This window comes from Opisthocomus hoazin, chromosome 16 (genome assembly GCF_030867145.1).
Source record: "Opisthocomus hoazin isolate bOpiHoa1 chromosome 16, bOpiHoa1.hap1, whole genome shotgun sequence".
Classification (NCBI taxonomy): Eukaryota; Metazoa; Chordata; class Aves; order Opisthocomiformes; family Opisthocomidae; genus Opisthocomus; species Opisthocomus hoazin.
The window spans coordinates 20,294,833-20,314,067 of record NC_134429.1 but is presented as its reverse complement, the minus strand read 5'-3'; the positions used below and the strand labels follow the sequence as shown (position 1 = coordinate 20,314,067).

The following is a 19,235-nucleotide window of genomic DNA, read 5'->3' as shown; positions in this document are numbered from 1 at the left end:
AAATTTGCTTTGTGGTAAGACACAATCTGCGATTAATCTTGGCAGATCACACATTCTGCAGCTGATTTACCTTTTTTCCTTCAGAGACCGCAATAATATTGTAGGGTTACTTCAGTGCATGTTCCAAGCCTTTGTTGCACAAACCTCAAGGGCCTCTCATCCAAATTATGAAGACAAACAATGAAGATCTGAGCCAGGATGGAAAACTGAGAGAATTTTGTTAGACAAAACATACTAAAGACCATTTGAAAAGATTTAATCAGAGAATTTAGCCCCTCCCATCCACTATCTTCATGTCATGATGATATCATTAGCTACAATTAGCCTTGCATTTTGATGTCTCGGAGTTTAAATGCTTGTGGCCAAATAATACTAGAATTAGAAACCAAGAGCTCCTTTCTAGCCCCGCAATCCACAAGTAAGCTGACGGCCCCTCCAGGAGAGACTCTGAGCTAAATAACACTCACTGTCACTGTGCGCTTTGCTGGGATGGGAAGGCAAGAGATTCTTGAATGAGACAGGTGAAGAGCAAATTTTTGCTGCAGTATTTTCAGGCAGACTTTAAGCAACCTCAGTGAAGAAGCAGGGCTATCTATCTTACTTGGAGAGCTGTAACAGAACAGATTAGGTCCTTGGATTGTGTCTGTTTGGCTATTAATTACATGAGTTCCCCTAGAATTTTCACCTACACAGCCATCACTGGCTACCAAAGACATCGCTTTGAAGCAACCCACGTGCTGCGTACCATGCAACGACAGAACGCCAGTCTCTACCAATACTTGCATGCATTTTGGTGCACCTGAGAAAATTTGAGCTGGATCTGAAATGGCTACCACTCTGAAAAAGAGTAAAATTAAATGTTATCCACTAAGGAATTTTCAAAACAAGGCAGATAGAATTAACCATGTTTGTACACCACAAGCTTCTAGACAGCATAGAAAAATTGTTACGTTACAGCTAAAGAGTCAACAGCTGCAAGGTTAAATATGTTTATTTTAGTAGTGTAAGGTGGCTTTACAAACAAATTTTTAGATTTTGCAATATACACAAAAGAATCATGACAAACAAAAGCAAAATATCCTCTCAATAATAGGGACTCTATGTAGCCTGAAATAAAATTAAACCTCTGTTTCTCTTTAAAATGCATCTCAGTAAACATTCTTCTCCATCACTGATAAAATGTATATCTATAATAAATGACATAGTAATTGGGAGGGGGGGGACACGACGACATCCCTAAAAAAAAGTAAAAAAAATGAGGAGGAAAAATTATTATTCTGTTTAGGTTGGTATTTAATTCTAAATATGTCCATCTAAAAAAATTAAATATCTCTTTTTTTAAAACATATCATTGAAAATTTTGCATGGCAGTGCAATACAGAAATAGTAAAATTCATCCAAAAAGTGCTATGTACAGCAGCATTGTTAAAATACCATAAAGAAGGGACGGTGCTGTTTTCAAGAGAAGACTAGCATGCTTTTTAGCCATTTCTGAATTAAAGTCAGAAGATATTTCCTGTCTATTTTCAGTAATTCCCTTCTCTCTCCCGTCTCATTCACACAGGTTATGTTTTGAGACAAGGAACAGTCACAGTTCAGTTGAAGTGTGTGCATGTGTACATATATGTGCAGATGTATATATATATTTATATATATAAACAAGCTTGTTTAAAAAAGCATTGCTTTGGAACATAGTGAGAGCTCTTCTTCAAAGAGTGAGACAATATGGATTTTCACTGAAATAAACAGGTCCACAATGGAAGATGGACTTTACCTACTGCATTATTAATTCAAGAGACAATTACATTGCAGTTTTGACTATTTCCCAGAGAAGACACCCTCAGAGGCCTCTAACTCTTCCAAAAAAATAAAACAGAACAGGGAGCATGATTTTAAATCCAGCCTCTTTCTGTGGATCACAATTTGTAAAAGTAAAATTTACCTTAGCTGTCCTTAAGATCACATAGATGGTCATCTATTTTAAGAAGCAATTACGGAAATTAGTAAAGTAAATTGCACAGAGCAAACTGCAAACGCAAAGAAGTGGTCACACACAAAGGAGGCCAAATCTGAGGCTGGGAAAAGTGTAACTAGAAAAAAAACAAAAAAAAAGGAGGTCAGATCATTAGGACTGTAAAAATACAAGACTCCTATTTCACTGGATTGTTCCATTTCCACAAACTGCTGACAAATTTAACACTCATCTATTCTTTGGGGGTCATGATACTAAGTGCCCTTAGAACCAAGGGACGGCCAGGAAGCACTAAGCCTTATGAGGACATTTTGTGCCTCTCGGGTCACTGTAGTTCGCTTTGACAGGAATGTAAACATTGCCTTATTCAGTGCTCCCCAGAATTACAGTTTCAGCATAAAGAAGACTTCTGTGTCAGTGTTATGATCAGTTTGGTTCTTCAGCTGGGATGTAAACACGGCAGGAGAAGCTATATCCATACAAACGGCTTTTGCAACGCTGCAGGCTCCCTCTGGATTCCCCCTCTCCTCAATGGGGCTCCCACCGAGATGGCCGAGGCTTTGCAGCCGTTGTCTCTCCTGCGCCTGCTTAGCCCTGTTGGCAATGTATCGCACCCTGCTCTGACTGCGAGAGGAAGACCTGCGAAGGAGTCCCAGGCTCTCCCCTTCCTCTTCAGATTCAGTTGGATCAAGACTGATAGGGGAAGTGATATCATTTTCCTGCTGAAAGGCTGTCAGCTTCTTCAGCTGCTCAGTCAATTCATCCTGGGATTTGACTGAGGATCTCAGGCCTGATGAGCGGCGCTGCTCCCGCATTGATCGAGTGACAAAACTCCTGCTGATGCTACGGTATTTGCTTTCAAAAGTGCACACAATATCATCAGAGGTAAGGTCTCCAAGACTCTTGGATTTTTCCTGGTTATTCCCAACCATATCCTGTGCTTTGGATTTGTTAGAAGACTGTCTGAGACTTTCCATGTACAGTCTGCTCCAGGTATGCCTTCTAGGAATGGATGAGAATGCATCTTGAGGACTCCTGGCAAGAGGACGGGGGCACAATTCATCTGCTGGCAGCTGCCCAGACCTCAGGTTAGGATTAGATTTGCTCTTGCTCACCATTGGCATCTCGTTACTGGATGTTGTAGCAGACCGTGGGCGCATACCCTTTCTTATGGCGAGGGGCTCAAAATTTTCATGATGGATGCCAAGATCTGGGAGGCTTTTGCGAGCTAGATTGGGTAGAGAGAGGTCTATCACAGTGTCATTGGAGGACATGCTGGAAGAGGAAGACATGCTGTCACGATGATTGCTGCAATCTAGCTTGCTCCAGATCCGGTCGTTAACAGTGGCATCAAAGTATACTTCTGCTGCTGGAGACAGGCTACTTGGAATTTTTATTAAGGCTGAGGAGTCTGATGTCTTCAGCCCTTCACTCTTTGACTTTCTTGCTAACACGCAAGAGCTCGTCTGAGAAAGAGAAACAGGTAGAGCCTGTGCAGCCTGGGCTTTCTGGAAAGTATCCGGAGGCAACATTGTCTGTGTGCTGTTAATCACATTGTTTTGCTGCAGTAGAACAGCTGCTGCACCAAGGTTTTGGCCCTTGGATTCAGTGGTGCTTTTCATGTCTCTTAATACCCGACCTAGGTGGTCATTTTGCTTCTGGCAGTCTGCAACAGGTTGGCCAGCAGTCTTACCTGCTGCCACTGCCAGCCAGGCTTTTTGAGGACGCACTGCCAGTCCACACTGATCTCCAGCTTTACTGCATGCCTGTGTCCAACCATTTTCTTCTTTGAGACACCCTGCCAGGCTTGTCCTCTCATCCTCTTGGGCTACTAAACTTGTGTCAGCTGCTCTTGTGACTACCTGCACTTGGTCTTCCACAGCCAGATTTGTTCTTTGTTCTCTAGTGAGCAGAGATTCTTGAGGCTGGTTGGACGTGCTGCTTACTTCCGATCGAGATTCAGTGGAATGATCAGACACAGACCCTTCAGAATCACTGTAAGAAGTAATGGGTAGAGGGAAGAAAAGGCTGGCATGATGGCTTTCATTGGCAATAACAGGCTCTTCAGTGATAGTTTCTAGGCTGCATAAGGAAGTGACTGACCTCTGTATCGAGAAATGGCAGTGATCTACTTGGGAGACATGAAAAGATAGGAAAAAGAAAGAAACAAGAAAAAAGATCTAGGGTTAATATGCTGTCACTAATTGCAGTTTAGATGAAGATTTATTCTTTATGTGGTATCATTTTGTTTTTAAGCTAGTAGTTGCATATATTAATCATGATTTTAAAAATAACTTATGATTTCAAACGCCTGGCTAAAGGCAGCAAAAATTTTTGCTCATTCAGTTTTAGCTGCCCAAAACCCCAGTTGCTTTCAAAAAAATCTCAGTCCACGCAAAGTAGCACCATATTACTTTTCTAATTATCTTATTCAAACAACAACTCTATCCATCAATTTCTTTCTGTCCTTGTATCCCCTCTCATAAATTAACATTTCTTCCTCTACCACATAGCACCACTTAAATTGCTTTTTTGCTTCCTTCCAGCACTCAAGCATGTCAGTATACGGGATCATAATCAGACTGCGTATAATGATCAGAACACCACTGCCTAACCAACAGATATGATCCAAATGATGAGCTACTCAGAGCAGAAGCAGCATAGGACTTCTGGAGCAGATTACAAATAAAACAATCTGTATGCATACAATGGAATGCAGCCAATGTGCCTTTTAAAAACAAACCAAAAACTTTAAACAGACTAACTTTGTTTTCCTAAAAAAGTTTGTCACTTCTTTTTCAAAAAACTATACAGACGCATGGTTCATGAACACCAGGCTGACAGTGCAATCCTGAAGAATCGTGCCAGCCATCAATTGCCTGAAGAAACTGCTCCGTCCGTCTGCAATGTTTATAACCTGCACCCTAAGAGCCAAAGCAATCATGCCAAAAAGACTATTTCCCACATCTCCAAACCACAATGCAAACATGCGTTTGAGAACCAGCAAAGCACCACTGAGCCAGACAACAGCCTCAGGAATACAGGGGCAGATAATTCTAAGGCAGGAAACAGCCAAAAACTGGGACCACAGGCAACAAGGTGCTTGAATCAGTGACACTCAGTAGACAATTACCTTTGATTTGCTTGTCCTTTCAGTTCTTAACTAGAAAGAGAGGGTGTGCATGTAGAATAATAGGACAGAACAGAGGAAAAATCCAGTTAATGTAGGGAAGGCAGGTGCAGATAACAGGATAAATTAGTGCTGAGGGAGGGAAGGGAAACAGACAGAAATATTCACACGTTTTTGTAGGATCCTAAGAATTTCCGACCAACCAGAGCACTCAATGGAATTCATAAATGGACAGGTACCAAGTCCATTATTTTGTCATAGAAGAATAAAAGGCAATTTTTGGTATTGTTCAAGAAATGCACTCCACTGGACTGGGGAATGGAAGCTAGCCTCCCCTTCTTCAAAGCCCTCTCCCTAATGCTATGGAAAAAATCATCCACATGATCAAAAATTGCCAAGGGAATATTGGGCCCTTCCTTTCAGTATCTCCAATCCAGTGTAGTGACAAGAAGCTTAATGATGGAGACAGTTATTTAATGGCCTATATTATGTTAGCTGGGAGTGTTAAAAGGGAAGAAGGCACATAAGCAAAGTCCGCCATCCACAACACTGCAGACTTTTCAGTATCTGGAGGAGTACTGGGAGGACTCCAGAGCTGATCAGACTAACGAGCTCTCCTTCTCCCCATCCAGGCTAGGCCATCAGCATAGATTAAGGCACACTTACAAGACAAAATACAGGAAACCGTGATGCTGTTGCCATAAAGAGGACAACTAGAGACTATAGTTTCCTGTCTCATCCTTGTGGCACTTCCCATCAACAGAATATTAATTATGAAATGCAGCCATATCAGGCTAACGTTATTGGTTTCCTTGGTTTCTTGGCCAAAGGCACTAAAATAACGGGCGGATGGGGAAGGCATGCTGTTTGTGCAAACATAGCGTCTGTCACTGGATCATCAGCATCCAGTCCAAGTGACTATTTCACCATTTTAAAGGTTTGCTGATTCCATGCTTGAGAAGTCAGATGGATTTAATCAAATTTCAAGCATATCACAATATTTATTTAGTGACTTCAGGGGCTGGTGGGGAAGCTGGCACTGATAATGGGAAAACATTTAATATGTCACGCTACTTAGAGCTTATGAAAAGCCTAATGCCAATAGTTTAGGCATAGAAAGAGTTCTGCTGCCTTGGATTAATTTCAAGTCATGGGAACCAGCAAATTTATTCCCTCCCCCTCCCATTGTCCTGGTATTTTCCTAAAAGCTCAAAGCAGTTATTGGAAAAAAGATGTAAAAAAAACTTTAAAAAGAGAAATAAAGTGAAATTGTAGACACCCAACCAGATTAAACTGATCAAACAAATAGAATACTTTAAATTTCTGTATGAGGCTTTCAAAGAAGTGGGCAGTCAGGACCTAGTACTAAAAAAGGGATTACAACTGAAGAAGCACCAAGGCCACTTAACTGTTCCTGAAAATGTAACCATCAATGTCCAAATTCCTTGGACAGTTAAGGGGCAGCGGGAGGGATTTGAAGAGAAGCTATCGCAGTCATAGACAAAAGCTGCATTTCTTTACTTCCTCTTCACAGTTCTATGAAACAGACAATATCTTGTCAAAATCTCTTCCGTTCCCTCCCTTCCCTGCCAAGTCAGGAGAAAAAAAAAAAAAAACAAAAGCCAGTTTCCTTGTTGAAATATGTTCTTTGATTGCCTCTGTTCCTATTTTCCATCTTTACAAACATCCAGTTCATGAGTACAGACACAGTACGTGAGCCCAGGGACCACAGGCATACTCCTGGCTTGAAACGACTCTACAATGCTGTAGCTTAAGCAGCCTTCTTTTGAACAGACACATTTTCCTTTGCAGCTGGGAAATGCTAACAGTCCACCACGCCTGGCTGATGTCAAGTAACATCAGATCACATACCTTGCTTCTTCATATTATGCAACTGTGCCCTCAGGTCACAGTCGAATCATACAGATAACATTAAGCCCATCTATAAATGTTTGCATACTGGGGATTCATACATTTAGGACCAGAATGGTCTACTGCGTTCATAAAGTGTGATTGCCTGAATAACGCAGACCAGAGAATTCCATCCACTAATCCCTGAACTGATGGCAGTAATTTTGCAAGTCCTTTGAGGAAGGAACTGATTTTATTGTTAGCAGAGTGCACATTAGATATCATTTCTGATGTGGTTATCCCTCAGTGACACACAAATACTGATAATGGAAATAATGTTTGTTAATATGGTTTTCCCACATTCAGTCTCTACTTAATGCTCTGGTTTGGATCTTAAAATTTACTTAGTATCATACCACATTCACTAAAAAAAAAACGAAGGAAACAAAAAAAACCCTGAACAAACAATCCGAATATTCATGGACTATCGACAGCTTTACTACTGCAGATGATTAGCTAGGCATGGAACGGACTAATCTAAACCAGACACGTCTAGGAAAAAAATAAAATAAAAATATTTATGCAGACTTTTTTTTCTGTCATTGCCAAAAATAAAGAAAAGGAGCTCTTGACAGCAAAACAACATACAGGAGCTTCTAAGTAAAGACACTATGCAGAAGCTGAGACAATGATGTGATCTAAGGTGGAGAAGGGTGAAGAAAATCTGGTCTTACCAGTAAAGAATATAGGGGATTTACTTCGAATTTCCTCCAATTTTTGAACGAACAAGGCATTCATTTCCCTCTGTAGGGTGCCCACTTGCCTTCGAGAAGTTTCAGAACAGTGCTTGGGGAATTCTGGGCTTCCAAGGCTTTCTAGACTGCTGGAGTTGGAGGATATAGAGCCATTGCTGGCTGGAACCAAGTTGACAGTGCTTCCATACTTGCCACCTGATTGGCACTGCCACCGCTGCCGGGAATGAGCCTTCATTCCATGACACTTAGAGTCAACACTTTTCTTCCCTGGGGTCAGAAAAGACTGGGTGCTCCTTGTTAGATCATCGGCAGTTCCAGGGCTGCTGCAAGACTGCAAATCTGATTGCCGCCTGGGCTGGCCTGTAACACCCCAGTTTTTTAGCTCTAACCTCTCTTCTCCAGTGATACTGCTATACTGATCATGGTGAGGTATATCTTTAGCAATAGGCCTGGTAGGATGGTCACTCCACTTGCTTTCTAGATCTGGGCTTTCTTTGGAACCAATCATGCATTTCATGCAATTGGTGGCCACTCCAATCCTACCAGAACTGTTGATGGCGCAGCGTGCGAAGACGCTTTGCTTCTCGCTCTGGTGCTCCTGAAGCCGGACCCTGCTAGACCTCCGTATGGGCTCACTGAAAGCAGAACCCCCTTGAGCACAGCTTTGGCTTTTGGCTTTACGAGAACTATGGGCCTTACCTTTCAACCCCTTGCCATGTACCTCCCCACTGGCACCATCTCTGGGAGCTGGTGACAGAGAAGCTCTTTCTGGCTCTTGCTCAAAGCGTGGCTGTGAGGCAGCTTCCACTTCCCGGTCCTCACCGGCCCCTTCAGAGCTGTTGTCTTTTGTGTCAAAAGCAATTTCAGGAAAGCCCTTCTTGTTCTTCTTCTGGCTTTTGGTGGGTGCACTGGCTGTCCGTCTCAAGATGTGGCTGCTAAAGGAATGTTTGCGATGGAGCTGACCAGCAGCATGACTGTCCAGAGAGGCCTGCTTTGGATTTCTGAGAAACAGGCCTTTTAGACCTAGAGCTTGTTTGGCCTGCAAAATTAAAAAAAAAAAACAAAAAACAACACAAAATAAAACAAAAGTCTTTAATAGAAAACACAAGTGTCTTCCTTTGGGCACAGGAACTCATGTACACAAGATCAGTTCACATGTGCACGCATATAGTCTCCTGCCATATTCCTACCATCAGCATGAGAACAACATCAGAAACAGGACAGAGATTAAAAACGAAAAAAAACCAGTAAGAGCAGCATTGTAAAATTTGACATCTTTTTTGTTTAACTATGTTTTTAGACAAAATTTTCCAGCCAGGCTTATCTCTGCATTTGTCATAATTTTCTTCCTAGCGTAAACATTAGATATTGAAAAGAAAAAGTGAAAAAAAGGAAACACTTCAGTCTACAAAGGTCTAATTCTGAAAGGTGAAGAGTTTCTCAGTGTGTGTTAAAAGCCACAAAGCTTGAGTTGTTCCTAATGCCACACACTTCAGACTCTAAACTCAAAGTGCTTCCTTTTTAGCAATACAGCTTTCTGGGCGGTTGTTGTTCGGTTTTGGGTTTTTTAAACACAAAGCTCTGAGAGGTCTGGGTCAGATTTCCAACACATTGTGCACATTTAAAACAGTTCTGTCCCAACAGTTTAATGACACGGATACACTGCAGAACCTGGAGGAGGCGTAAGAAATCTGTTCACTACAGGAATCCGAGGGCAAGTGGATGATGTGCAGATTTGTTGCACCCAAAGCGTATGTATTTAAAGTACGTCGCGTAAATGCTTCCCCTGAATGGCCCCAGAGGAATCGTACAACCCAGCTTCTGCACTGTGAAGTCACACTCCAGCATGCTGCGCTCTACCGGGAAATCCCAAAGAAGGTTTCTGCATCACACCATAATAAAAATAAAGCAACAAATACTGCAAGCTTATGTTATCTTAGGGTGTGATTACTAGCTTTGGGGCCCTACACAAGTTAAGCCCAGCTGGAAAACACAATAGTAAAAAAAAAAAAAAAAAAAAAGCATGTTTTTCAGTAAAACAAATCATCTGCAATCTTGTAGAATTAAATACGTTAGGACTGGGCCAGTTAAAATTGCTGATGATTTCAATTAAATTGGACACATAGAGCTGAATTATCTGCCTGGTGCAGGACATTATACTTGGGCAGAACTGTACATCAGATGCTGTCAAGTCTAATTTTTCTTGTCTCTTAAACTGGAGATAGTGACTAGCACTCCTACTTTCAACAAGAGATTTGTGGCATGCAACGGAGGTCCCAGCTCTGGAACAGAACTGAATGAGTAAATAAGAGGAAGAAATGCAAAAAAAAAACAAAACCAACCACAAAACAAGCTATAGAAATGGTGGTAATTTCATAAGTTACTTTACAATAATTTTAATTTTACTTCTCATGCAACATAAGGTGGTTACAGAATTTAACTGATAGTGACGTCTTATGCTAAAGAATAGTCCTGACATGACAGGGATAATAATAAATTGGAAGTTCAAGTGGAGATTTACATTCTTTAGGAACTGCTGGAAAATAAACTGTGGACGTAAGAATACAATATTTTGGTTTTCAGTATAAAGGAAATCTACATTCAATTGAACTGAGCGCTGTCATGAATAGCAGTTGAACTATATGCATGACAAACGATCATAAAACATTTTGCTTTCCACCTGTGTACCTACATTTGATTCATATCCTACCATACAACACTTATCCAAAGACACTCATGTACGCTTTCAGCACTGAAGAAACACACTATAAAGAAGTGCAGTTAGTCAGGGTGATAATACAGTACTTCATATACTTCAGTACTTACTTAAGCATTAAACATATGTATTCACCATCATAAATGTCCCACCATCATACAACTGATTCACATTTCAGTGAAACAGAGAGTCACAGCATTCCTGTGGACATTCCAGGTGTACTTGCCAACTTTTAACGCAACAGGCTGATGCCTGAGAAGGAGCATGCTGGTTGTTCTGCTTGTCGAGCCTGGTATACATAAATCACTTAAAGCAAAGAAAGAGGTATTTCCCTTCTAATCTAGTTCTCCTCCTTTGTTCCCTTTATTTCTCAGTTAGATCATACTCTCTTTAGTAGCTGTACCATAAAGAATTAATAAAAATAGAGTACATAAGCCTGTGATCGAAATACATTGTAAGAAACCCATGATAAAATTTGATCAGCATCCACGCTACTTGGCACTTGCTGTCAGTTCAATTTTTACCCTGTGATGTCACGGGAGGTCACATTTCTGCAGGGCCAAACAACGGCACAGAAATGTCTAATTTAAATTACAATGGTCTATCTTTCACCCCAAAATATTTGAGTGCATGCTCATGCATTTCGAGGGGTGCTTTGTAGGACTTAATGGATAGATATTAGCTGTGCTGTGCAGTAAGCCTTCCTTAAAAGCTGCTTTTATTCATAAGTGTCCTGCACAATCTGGCATATGGGATCCAGGTTTATTTGTCTGACACAAAGCCCAGTGAAAGCATTTACAATATTATTTTTATAATTGACTGAAGTTTAGTTAACTCATGCCAAGCTCCAGTGTGAGGAGGAGATGATTTAAGAGACCTAAAATGGCCTTTAAAAGTATATACAAGATAAGATAAAGAAGGTAGGAACTGATTTTTCCCATACAAGGCAGAGAATATTTAATTTAAATATTAATAAACCTGCTGTGAGAGCCAGACTATTGAACAGTCTGCTTGGATCACTGTGGATTCACTTTCACTAGAAAGCTTTAAAATGCAATTATGCATTCGTTAAGGAGTGAAGGGAAAAAAGCGTTCTGCTTCAATGGAAGCAAGTTGGCAAGTACATGAATTTATTGCTATAAAAATCAGACAATATAAATATTTGCAAAACCCAGAAAAAATTGTCATACATACACACACACAAATAATACCCAACAAAAACAGAAGTAAAGCACTGATGGAATGGGTGACACGCAGTGCAGGGCCCCAGGTATCATTCTAGCTTATTTGGTGCATCTTTGTTAAACTAGCCACAGTGCTTGAATCAATGGAGTGATTCAAGAACTCAAAGACAAATCTGGGTAACTTACGGAAAAAAAGCTTAAAAAAAAGGAAAGAAAAAAAAAAAAGAAGAGAGCCATTTTGAGGGAGATCCAGAACATCTGCTTTCAGCTTCTAGTTCAACTTTTACAGGGCTATTTCATTCTTTAAAGCAGACTTGAAAAACAGCACAAGAGGCTTTCCCACAGTTTAGCAAACACTTCACTGTTAATGTTCTTTTCCACGTGAAAGAAGTGGTTTGAATTGTAGCACACCAGAGAAAAGACAGTAGAGGTAGAGACTCCAAGAAGAAAGAAAGGGAGGGCATGGAAGGACTTTTATCCTGGATCTGCTTCATATATGGAAGGCTCTCTGGCTGACCAATGACCCAACAGAACTGACCAAGTCAAATGTCACAATTCACATTACATGAGCTGAAGAGCTTCAAAATGCTAATAAGGAAACATTGATGCAAATGAAGCAACTAGTCAGAGGCATGCAGGTGTGCGGTGGTGGTCACTACACCTCCCTGAGACAGGAGGGGGTACCTTCCAGGTGTCTAAAAACGCTCTGCTTCTAAAAGTAGACTTTTTTGACATAGAGAAGCCCACTGAAATCACAAACAGACAGAGTAAAGGCAAAACAACAGTGAGGGAGGATCTCAGAGATATGCACATCTAGAAAACCACAAGAAATTCTGCAATATACGAACAGACTACAGAAGAGACAGAGACAAAAAAAAGCATCTCCCGGAAATAGTGCAAGCTACAAAGAGATTTCAGTTACACATAGGTTAAGGTGAAAAAGTCTAACACTCTGCTACAGTGGGTGGAATAGCTACATTTAGAGAAAAACCCCAAAAGGTTAATGTTTGCATTAGCATATCTGGATTAATAAAGCATGGGTAAAACAAGGCTCGTAACTGTGGTGGCTTTTCTGCCTGTAATTAAGAGTGGAAACAGAGAAATAATTCTAGTTTTAAGAAAAATCTGTTAACTGAAAAATCAAAGCAGAACATGATTCAGAGAGACCAAAACAGAAAGGGCTGTGTAATATTTTTTTCCATATTTTCAGTATTTTTTATTAAAAATTATGAATTTAAAAAAAAACCCACACACAAGTTTTCCTTCAAATCCTTGTTTTTTTAACCACATCAGCACACAGCATCAGCATCTTAACACCAGCAAACCCAAAGAGACTGCAATGATAATGAGAAGCAATAAGGGATGTCTAACAGACTTAGAACATGAGAAGGGCATAAAGCACTCAAAAAACCAAATCAGCGCAGTAGATTGGAAGCTAGAGGATAAGGACAGGGAGGAGAGACCACGATACACAGGGGTCTTTCAGTTGTTTAAAACACTTACCAAGAAAATCTAGTGTTCTCAAAATAGCTGCCAAAGTTTAAATGGGCATGTTGCCCTGATGCAAATTATAACTATCACCAGCCAGTTACTTATGAAGAAGCCAATAAGAGTAAATAATTATGAAAGGTTGGGTGAAGTAAGGATTAAAAGAGAAATAGTGCCTTGCAGTATTGCCAAAGATGATTTTAGGTGAAAACTCTTAAAGCATTCACAAGGACTACGAGCATTGTCTCCTTCATGAAACACAGCTATCAAGCAGCGACTTGGAAGCTGATGAAGTTAACCAGTCGGTGATTAAGGCAGGCAGACCCAGCTTGTCTTTTATTTAAAAAATCCCATTTGCCAGTGGATACTAAGCTACAGACTTTGACTTCCAATGAAGGCTACTGAAATATTTGCTATCCTTACAATAGTTCTGAGAGAGCAGTGCAGAGGGCATCACCTGACAGCAACAAACAACTGGAGCATCATGAATGCACACAACACTGGGAAGAGGAGGGTCTGCCTATGCTCTGTCATCTTTGACTATGGACAGAACAGAAAAGAAGAATTCGCAAAAAGGATGAGCTGGGCTGGCCAGGGTAGTCATCTTCCCTGCTGGATGCATACAGCAAACAGATGCCTGCTTTCATTAAGGGACATACATGAGGGACACAGTCACTAATCGGATCAATTCATTCTCGCTGGCCTCGTGTGCCCAAGGCTGAGGTATCCAACTTCCTTGTTACAAGCATGGAGAGTTTGACAGAACTATTCAAGAACCTATCCAAAGCAGTTCATGACAAAATTTAAAGTTGTTTGAATCAGTACTAATGCATGCATCCAGCAAGTGTCTGTAAGGGTACTGAGACGATTGCATCCCTACCTGCAGTCAGAACAGGCATGGCTTACGTCCTGTACAGTTCCCTTCAACTCAAAAATACAGTCAGGAAAGACTTTAGCATTGAAATGTTCAGCCTGCCATCACCTTTCCCTGAAGCCTGGGACTAAATGGCATTTCTACCACACCCTGGATGCTAGACTTTTACCTGTGACAGGTCCTGCAGTCTGAAATGAAACGCTGCTCACCTGCTCTGTTCTGCTCACCCCAACACCAGCTGCTGCTCTTTCACCTAAAGCTTCGAAAGCCTCTTGCTCAAGTGAGTGAAATTCAAACACATTCATAACGTCATCACACCGAGTTTCAGGGAAGACTCCTAACTGTACCAGGATGAAGCTATACCTGTCTGAAGGTTTAGCATTAAACATCAAATAAAAAAAGCAGGAACTGAGCTAAAATGTCTGAAGTGACATTCATTCCAGAAACAGCCCTTCTTCCTACAAACACAAAAAGAAGCTTTCCTGGAAGTTATCCCTGTTTTATCCCAAAAAAGCTTTGATTAAAATCTAGCCGTTTAAAAAGCTACTTTCCTTTTTATGAATTGTTTTAACTCCTTTTACATGAACAGCACCGCAAGAAAAGGTACTCAAACTCCCGGCCTATTCAATGCCGCCTCCTGCAGCCGCGCCGTTGATGTGACAGCCTGCTGCTGCTGCGGCTGCAGAAAGCGCAGCCGCTCTGCGAGTGAGTATAAACCGGTTTTGAGATTCTCATGGCACTGTAAGATACTCTGCTACCTGAATTGCATTGAAATTAATAGCATGGAAGTAACTAAATCCAGTGCACTATGAGGAAAGAAGCTATCTCATTTTGAGCTGGCCTAGGAAAAGTCTGAAGTTAGGGCTTTAATTTCAGCTTGTAGCTATTCATGTGAATTTAGATATAGCACCCAGACAGTTGTATTTTTCCTGCACATGAAGCAAACACACTCTTAATAACAGGTAAGCAGTGATAATAAGTCCAACAACTGTTATAAGGATCATCTTTCCTCTGCATTTTAAGTGTTGTCATGCAAAGCCCCCAAAGCAAATAACCCTCATGAAAGCATCAGGCAGACAGAGCCTTTATAGAATCAGCTTTGCAGGCAACAAGCACTCATGGCTGAGGTGTATAACCTTTTGTTCAGCACTCCCTGTATTGGATTCGACCGTACTTATTTATATAAATGTGTCTGTGCTGCAATGAAATAACTTTCCCCTATGGCTCCCTCAGAAAGGCACTGCAAGAATCCCTTTTTATAACTTTCCCTGCGATTTGCCTTTATCTCCATGTATATTCAGAAAGATCTCAGTCTACCAGGACAATCACAGAGATGAAGTTTACTCCAGTTGAACAAATCCGTTAGCCTGGACCTTCAGCCAGTGCGCTTCCCGAGTGCGATACAAACTCCTGTCAGTTCGCTTGTGTATGCAGGCTGTATTATATTACGCTGAAGGCACTCACCTTACCACAGATGTCATTAATAGCCACGTGAACGAAGATGGATGCCTCTTCTATGCCTTCCAGGTACACGTGTCGGTAACCTGAAACAGAGTGAACAAAGCTGACAAGGAGTTGAGACAGATGATAGGAAGAGCATCTAGAGATTTTCCTTTTGTAGACAGCCACAGAAATTAACCATTTTTTTCCCCAGTTTCTCCTTGCAATAAGCATCCAGGCTTCCGCATCACCTAGCTACACTCAGTTATCCAAGAGTCACACCACTTACAAACTTAACTGCCATTTCTTCTTGTCTCTTTTATTTTATAAAAGCGCCATGTCCTGTTTCTCCCTGTGTCCATTATTGCTGCTGTCAATCCGTGACTTAAACTTGACTGCATTCTCTCCTGGGGACTTAGAGTCCATTACTAATACTGCAAACATTTCAACCAAGTTCATTTTATCGAGACTGGGTGTTTGTTTTCAATCTTAAACACAAACTGTTTTCTTTACTTTGAAAGAAAAGAAAACCAGACACAGTAGAAGCTTTGATGTGAAAGACTGACTGAATTGAAAACAGAAGTAGGAAACTGACAGAAAATGGCATTTAATAACCTGGATCCCATCATTAGAATAGGTAACTACCTATTATTATTTTATATTACATTTACATTATTTTATATTACAATTATTATTATTTTATATTACATCTATATTGTTAAAATAGTAATAATATTAAATCTATATTAAACTGTTACTGATAGTAATATGACCAAAACTCTAGTGTCTTTCAAAAACTGATGTGAAGAAAATGGAAGAAAAAGCAGTATGAAGTAACAGGAATAAAGATTCTGTATGGTAGTCTTCCAAGTCCACAGTATTTAGCCATCCTGCTTAACAATCTTATGCATTTTTTGAAAATCTGGTCTGATAGAGTTAATTGATCTAGTCTTCATCATCATGTAAGTCAGTAGTGGACCCAGGCAGAGAACTCAGGGTCCAAACTCCAGGTCTCTTGCTCTAAGTAGAAATTTCTGCAGCGGATACATGCACACATATTAATCCAGCATTTGCATCTTCAGTGATCACAGAAAAAAGTGCTAGCCAACTGATTTGTGATTTCACCCTTTCTGTCTTACCTGGCATCATACTGCTGAAAGCTATTGTCCTCTGTCCAATGAAATCACGCCCAATTGGATCGTGATCCCACACCAGGAATCGAATCAGTGCAATCTCTGGCATGTGTACTGTGAACACCAACGTTTCCTCCCACATTGGGTTAAAACCTCGGAATGAAGGAATCGGCTTTTAGACATTTCATTCACAAGATGCAAGAAGAAAGACGACTGCCTACACAAGGAATGTCTAAACTGCAGTGTTGTTCTAGTTTTCCTAATAGTTTGATCATTGTTGCTGGAAAATCCAGTACTCCCACTCACTTCAGCAAGAGACACAACAGCACAAGTATTTGCAAGAAACATAGTTGGATCTTACTTAAAGTTGGCCCTGCTTTCAGCAGGTGTTTGCACAACCTGCCTGTCTTTTGACCACAGCAAGCTCCAAATATCCCCCTCTCACACACAATGAGAAGTCAGACAAATGACTTGTTGTACACTAACACCTTCACAACATTATACCAACTCAGTCGAAAAATTCAAGACCCAAGTCTGATTAACATCAAGAATGCTTAAATCAATTTTTTCAGTGCTTTGCCCTAATAGGTACCAAATTTCATCTACTTGTATCTTTATGAACAAAACCTGCCTGAAAGAGGATGTTTCAGCCATCAAAAACCCTAAACCCCACACAATCTTACCATTATCATCGACTACTCTAGTTTGTTCTTTGAAGCAGTCAACAGGTAAGCCTATAACTTCAACTTCAACAAATGGATCTATGATCTGGAAAACAGAAAGTAACAAAGAGTGACAAAGATGAAATTCAAGCACATAGCTTTTAGAATGTGGGCATTGTATGTTATTGTTGTAATAATTATTGGTCCTGAGACTTTCTGTAATGGATTATTATGCTGATGAAACATCTCTAGCTAAATCACCTAAAAGCATAACTTTGAATTATCATGTTGTATGCATTTGTGATCATTTCTCTGGTCTATTCTGTTTCTCTGTTCTCAAATGAACTTTAAATTCTGCTCTTCGTATGAATGCTTTCTAATTTAGTGGATATTTGAGTAAAAGCTTTAAAATACATTCAAAACAGACATGTATGAGAAGTACATTCTAAAGCAACAATATTAAAACAATCCCAACAACAATCATCTGTTAAAAGTCTCATTGTCTATAAAATCATCATGGCACAATGGACAAGGCAATGGTCAAAACAAATGGGAGATACAAGTTCAGCCTCTGGCCAATTGGCAAACACCTCCTATTAGTATCTTACATTTCTAGAAGAAAGTCTGCTTAGAACGTAAACTTGAAAAACTGAAGCATGTCTTGTAGAAGGTTGCTCTAATTACACAACAAAAGCCAAAATGAAGGACAGAAAGAAAACATGTAACAATAACACTATGCTATATGGAAGACCGGGAGCAGATTCATGCAAGCAGAGGGAAGGACTCCCGAGTAACTCTGCTTGCCTTGCCTGACAAGCTCAGCAATTTTCTAGATGTATTTTTTTTAAGACACAGACTGTCTTGGCTCTGTTTGCAAGGGTATTTTGGAGGAAGGCCGATACTTTAGAGTACTATTGTGAGTAGAAACTCATCGTGATGAGCTTATTAGCCCGTTTTTGCTTCTCCAGGCAGCACTGTATTGACAATTGGAGAAAAAACATTCCATTGCTGCAATGCTTAGAAGTGAAGAAAACCACCTAAAGATCGAGGATGTTAACAACCTCATTTATTGATGTTCTATGTCTCCTGACAGATAAATGCAGGAAGTGAAATCCTCATCCTTAGCCCAGCCAATATGGAAATAAACCTTCTCCAATATACAAGAACAATCACCAACTGTCCCATACCTCTCCTCTGTCTCCCAACATGGAATCACGTGGTTTGGGGAGTTGTTGACCACTGATAATTCTTAGAACCAGCTGTTTCTTCAATTGACCAGGCAGTGGATCTTCAGAATTTGGATTAAAGACACCTGTAAGAATGATAAGTCACATAAGGTGAAAGTGCAATTTTGGGGATTACTCTAGTTACAGATACCTTCTGGCTTATTTGCTTCTAGCATCAGAAATGCATTTTTAAACAAACTACAATAAGAATCTACACCCACTCTTCTCATGCAATTAAGTGATCCACTTATTTCGTTTGTTTTTCTTACCTTGACACATGCAGCTTGGTTTGAGGACATAGCCACAATTCCCATTGGCACTAAATTTGGCCCGGTTCAGTTGCAGCATTCTCCCCTCTGACTGATAGTTAAGTGCAACTATTAACAAAACCAAAAAAAAAGTGATATCACTTACTGAGTGCATTAACAACATACTTGTAGAACCAAGTTAAAGGAAGGACACCTAAATACATTTTCATACTTGACTTCTTGGATGCAAAACTTCAAATATCTTATGAAAAAGATTTCTCTTATACAACATATATCACAGCTTCAAGGAGAGAAGCTCTCCAACAGAGTCTGAACTCTGAAGTCCTTCTGCATTTTAGAAGTTCATTTATTTCCTTTTGTCAGACAACTACTTGCATGTAAGACACGTGTTTGAGGTAATCTATCTAGGTAATAACATAGACAGTAACAAGGAGGACTCAATTGTCAGTAAAGTTGGATGAGCAGAGAACTCACAGTATTTTAAGGGGTGGTTCTGGAGATCCTGTTAAAACATCCCTCCCAAAATAAAACAAAA

General features: G+C 40.3%; 1 protein-coding gene and 1 long non-coding RNA gene across 7 annotated transcripts in view; one reads left to right on the top strand and one right to left on the bottom strand.

The window, feature by feature from the left end:
• Positions 1-485: 485 nt before the first annotated feature.
• PLCH2 (phospholipase C eta 2) overlaps positions 486-19,235 on the bottom strand; it is a 111,166-nt gene continuing 92,416 nt past the window's right edge. For 3 of the 6 annotated variants that reach the window (XM_075437180.1, XM_075437181.1, XM_075437184.1), the window contains 7 exons: positions 18,701-18,808; positions 18,393-18,517; positions 17,227-17,311; positions 16,550-16,696; positions 15,435-15,514; positions 8,408-8,747; positions 486-4,103 (listed from right to left, as the gene is read on the bottom strand). In XM_075437180.1, coding sequence (XP_075293295.1) covers positions 2,356-4,103; positions 8,408-8,747; positions 15,435-15,514; positions 16,550-16,696; positions 17,227-17,311; positions 18,393-18,517; positions 18,701-18,808 — 2,633 coding nt within the window. In that variant the 3' untranslated portion in view covers positions 486-2,355. Of the gene's footprint in view, positions 4,104-7,687; positions 8,748-15,434; positions 15,515-16,549; positions 16,697-17,226; positions 17,312-18,392; positions 18,518-18,700; positions 18,809-19,235 lie in introns of all 6 variants that reach the window. The other 3 variants (XM_075437186.1, XM_075437182.1, XM_075437185.1) reach the window with 3 other exon arrangements.
• Positions 2,772-5,138, top strand: LOC142363339 (uncharacterized). Its single transcript, XR_012765672.1, has 3 exons — positions 2,772-2,857; positions 2,956-3,060; positions 4,519-5,138. It is a non-coding gene; the product is annotated as an uncharacterized LOC142363339 (long non-coding RNA).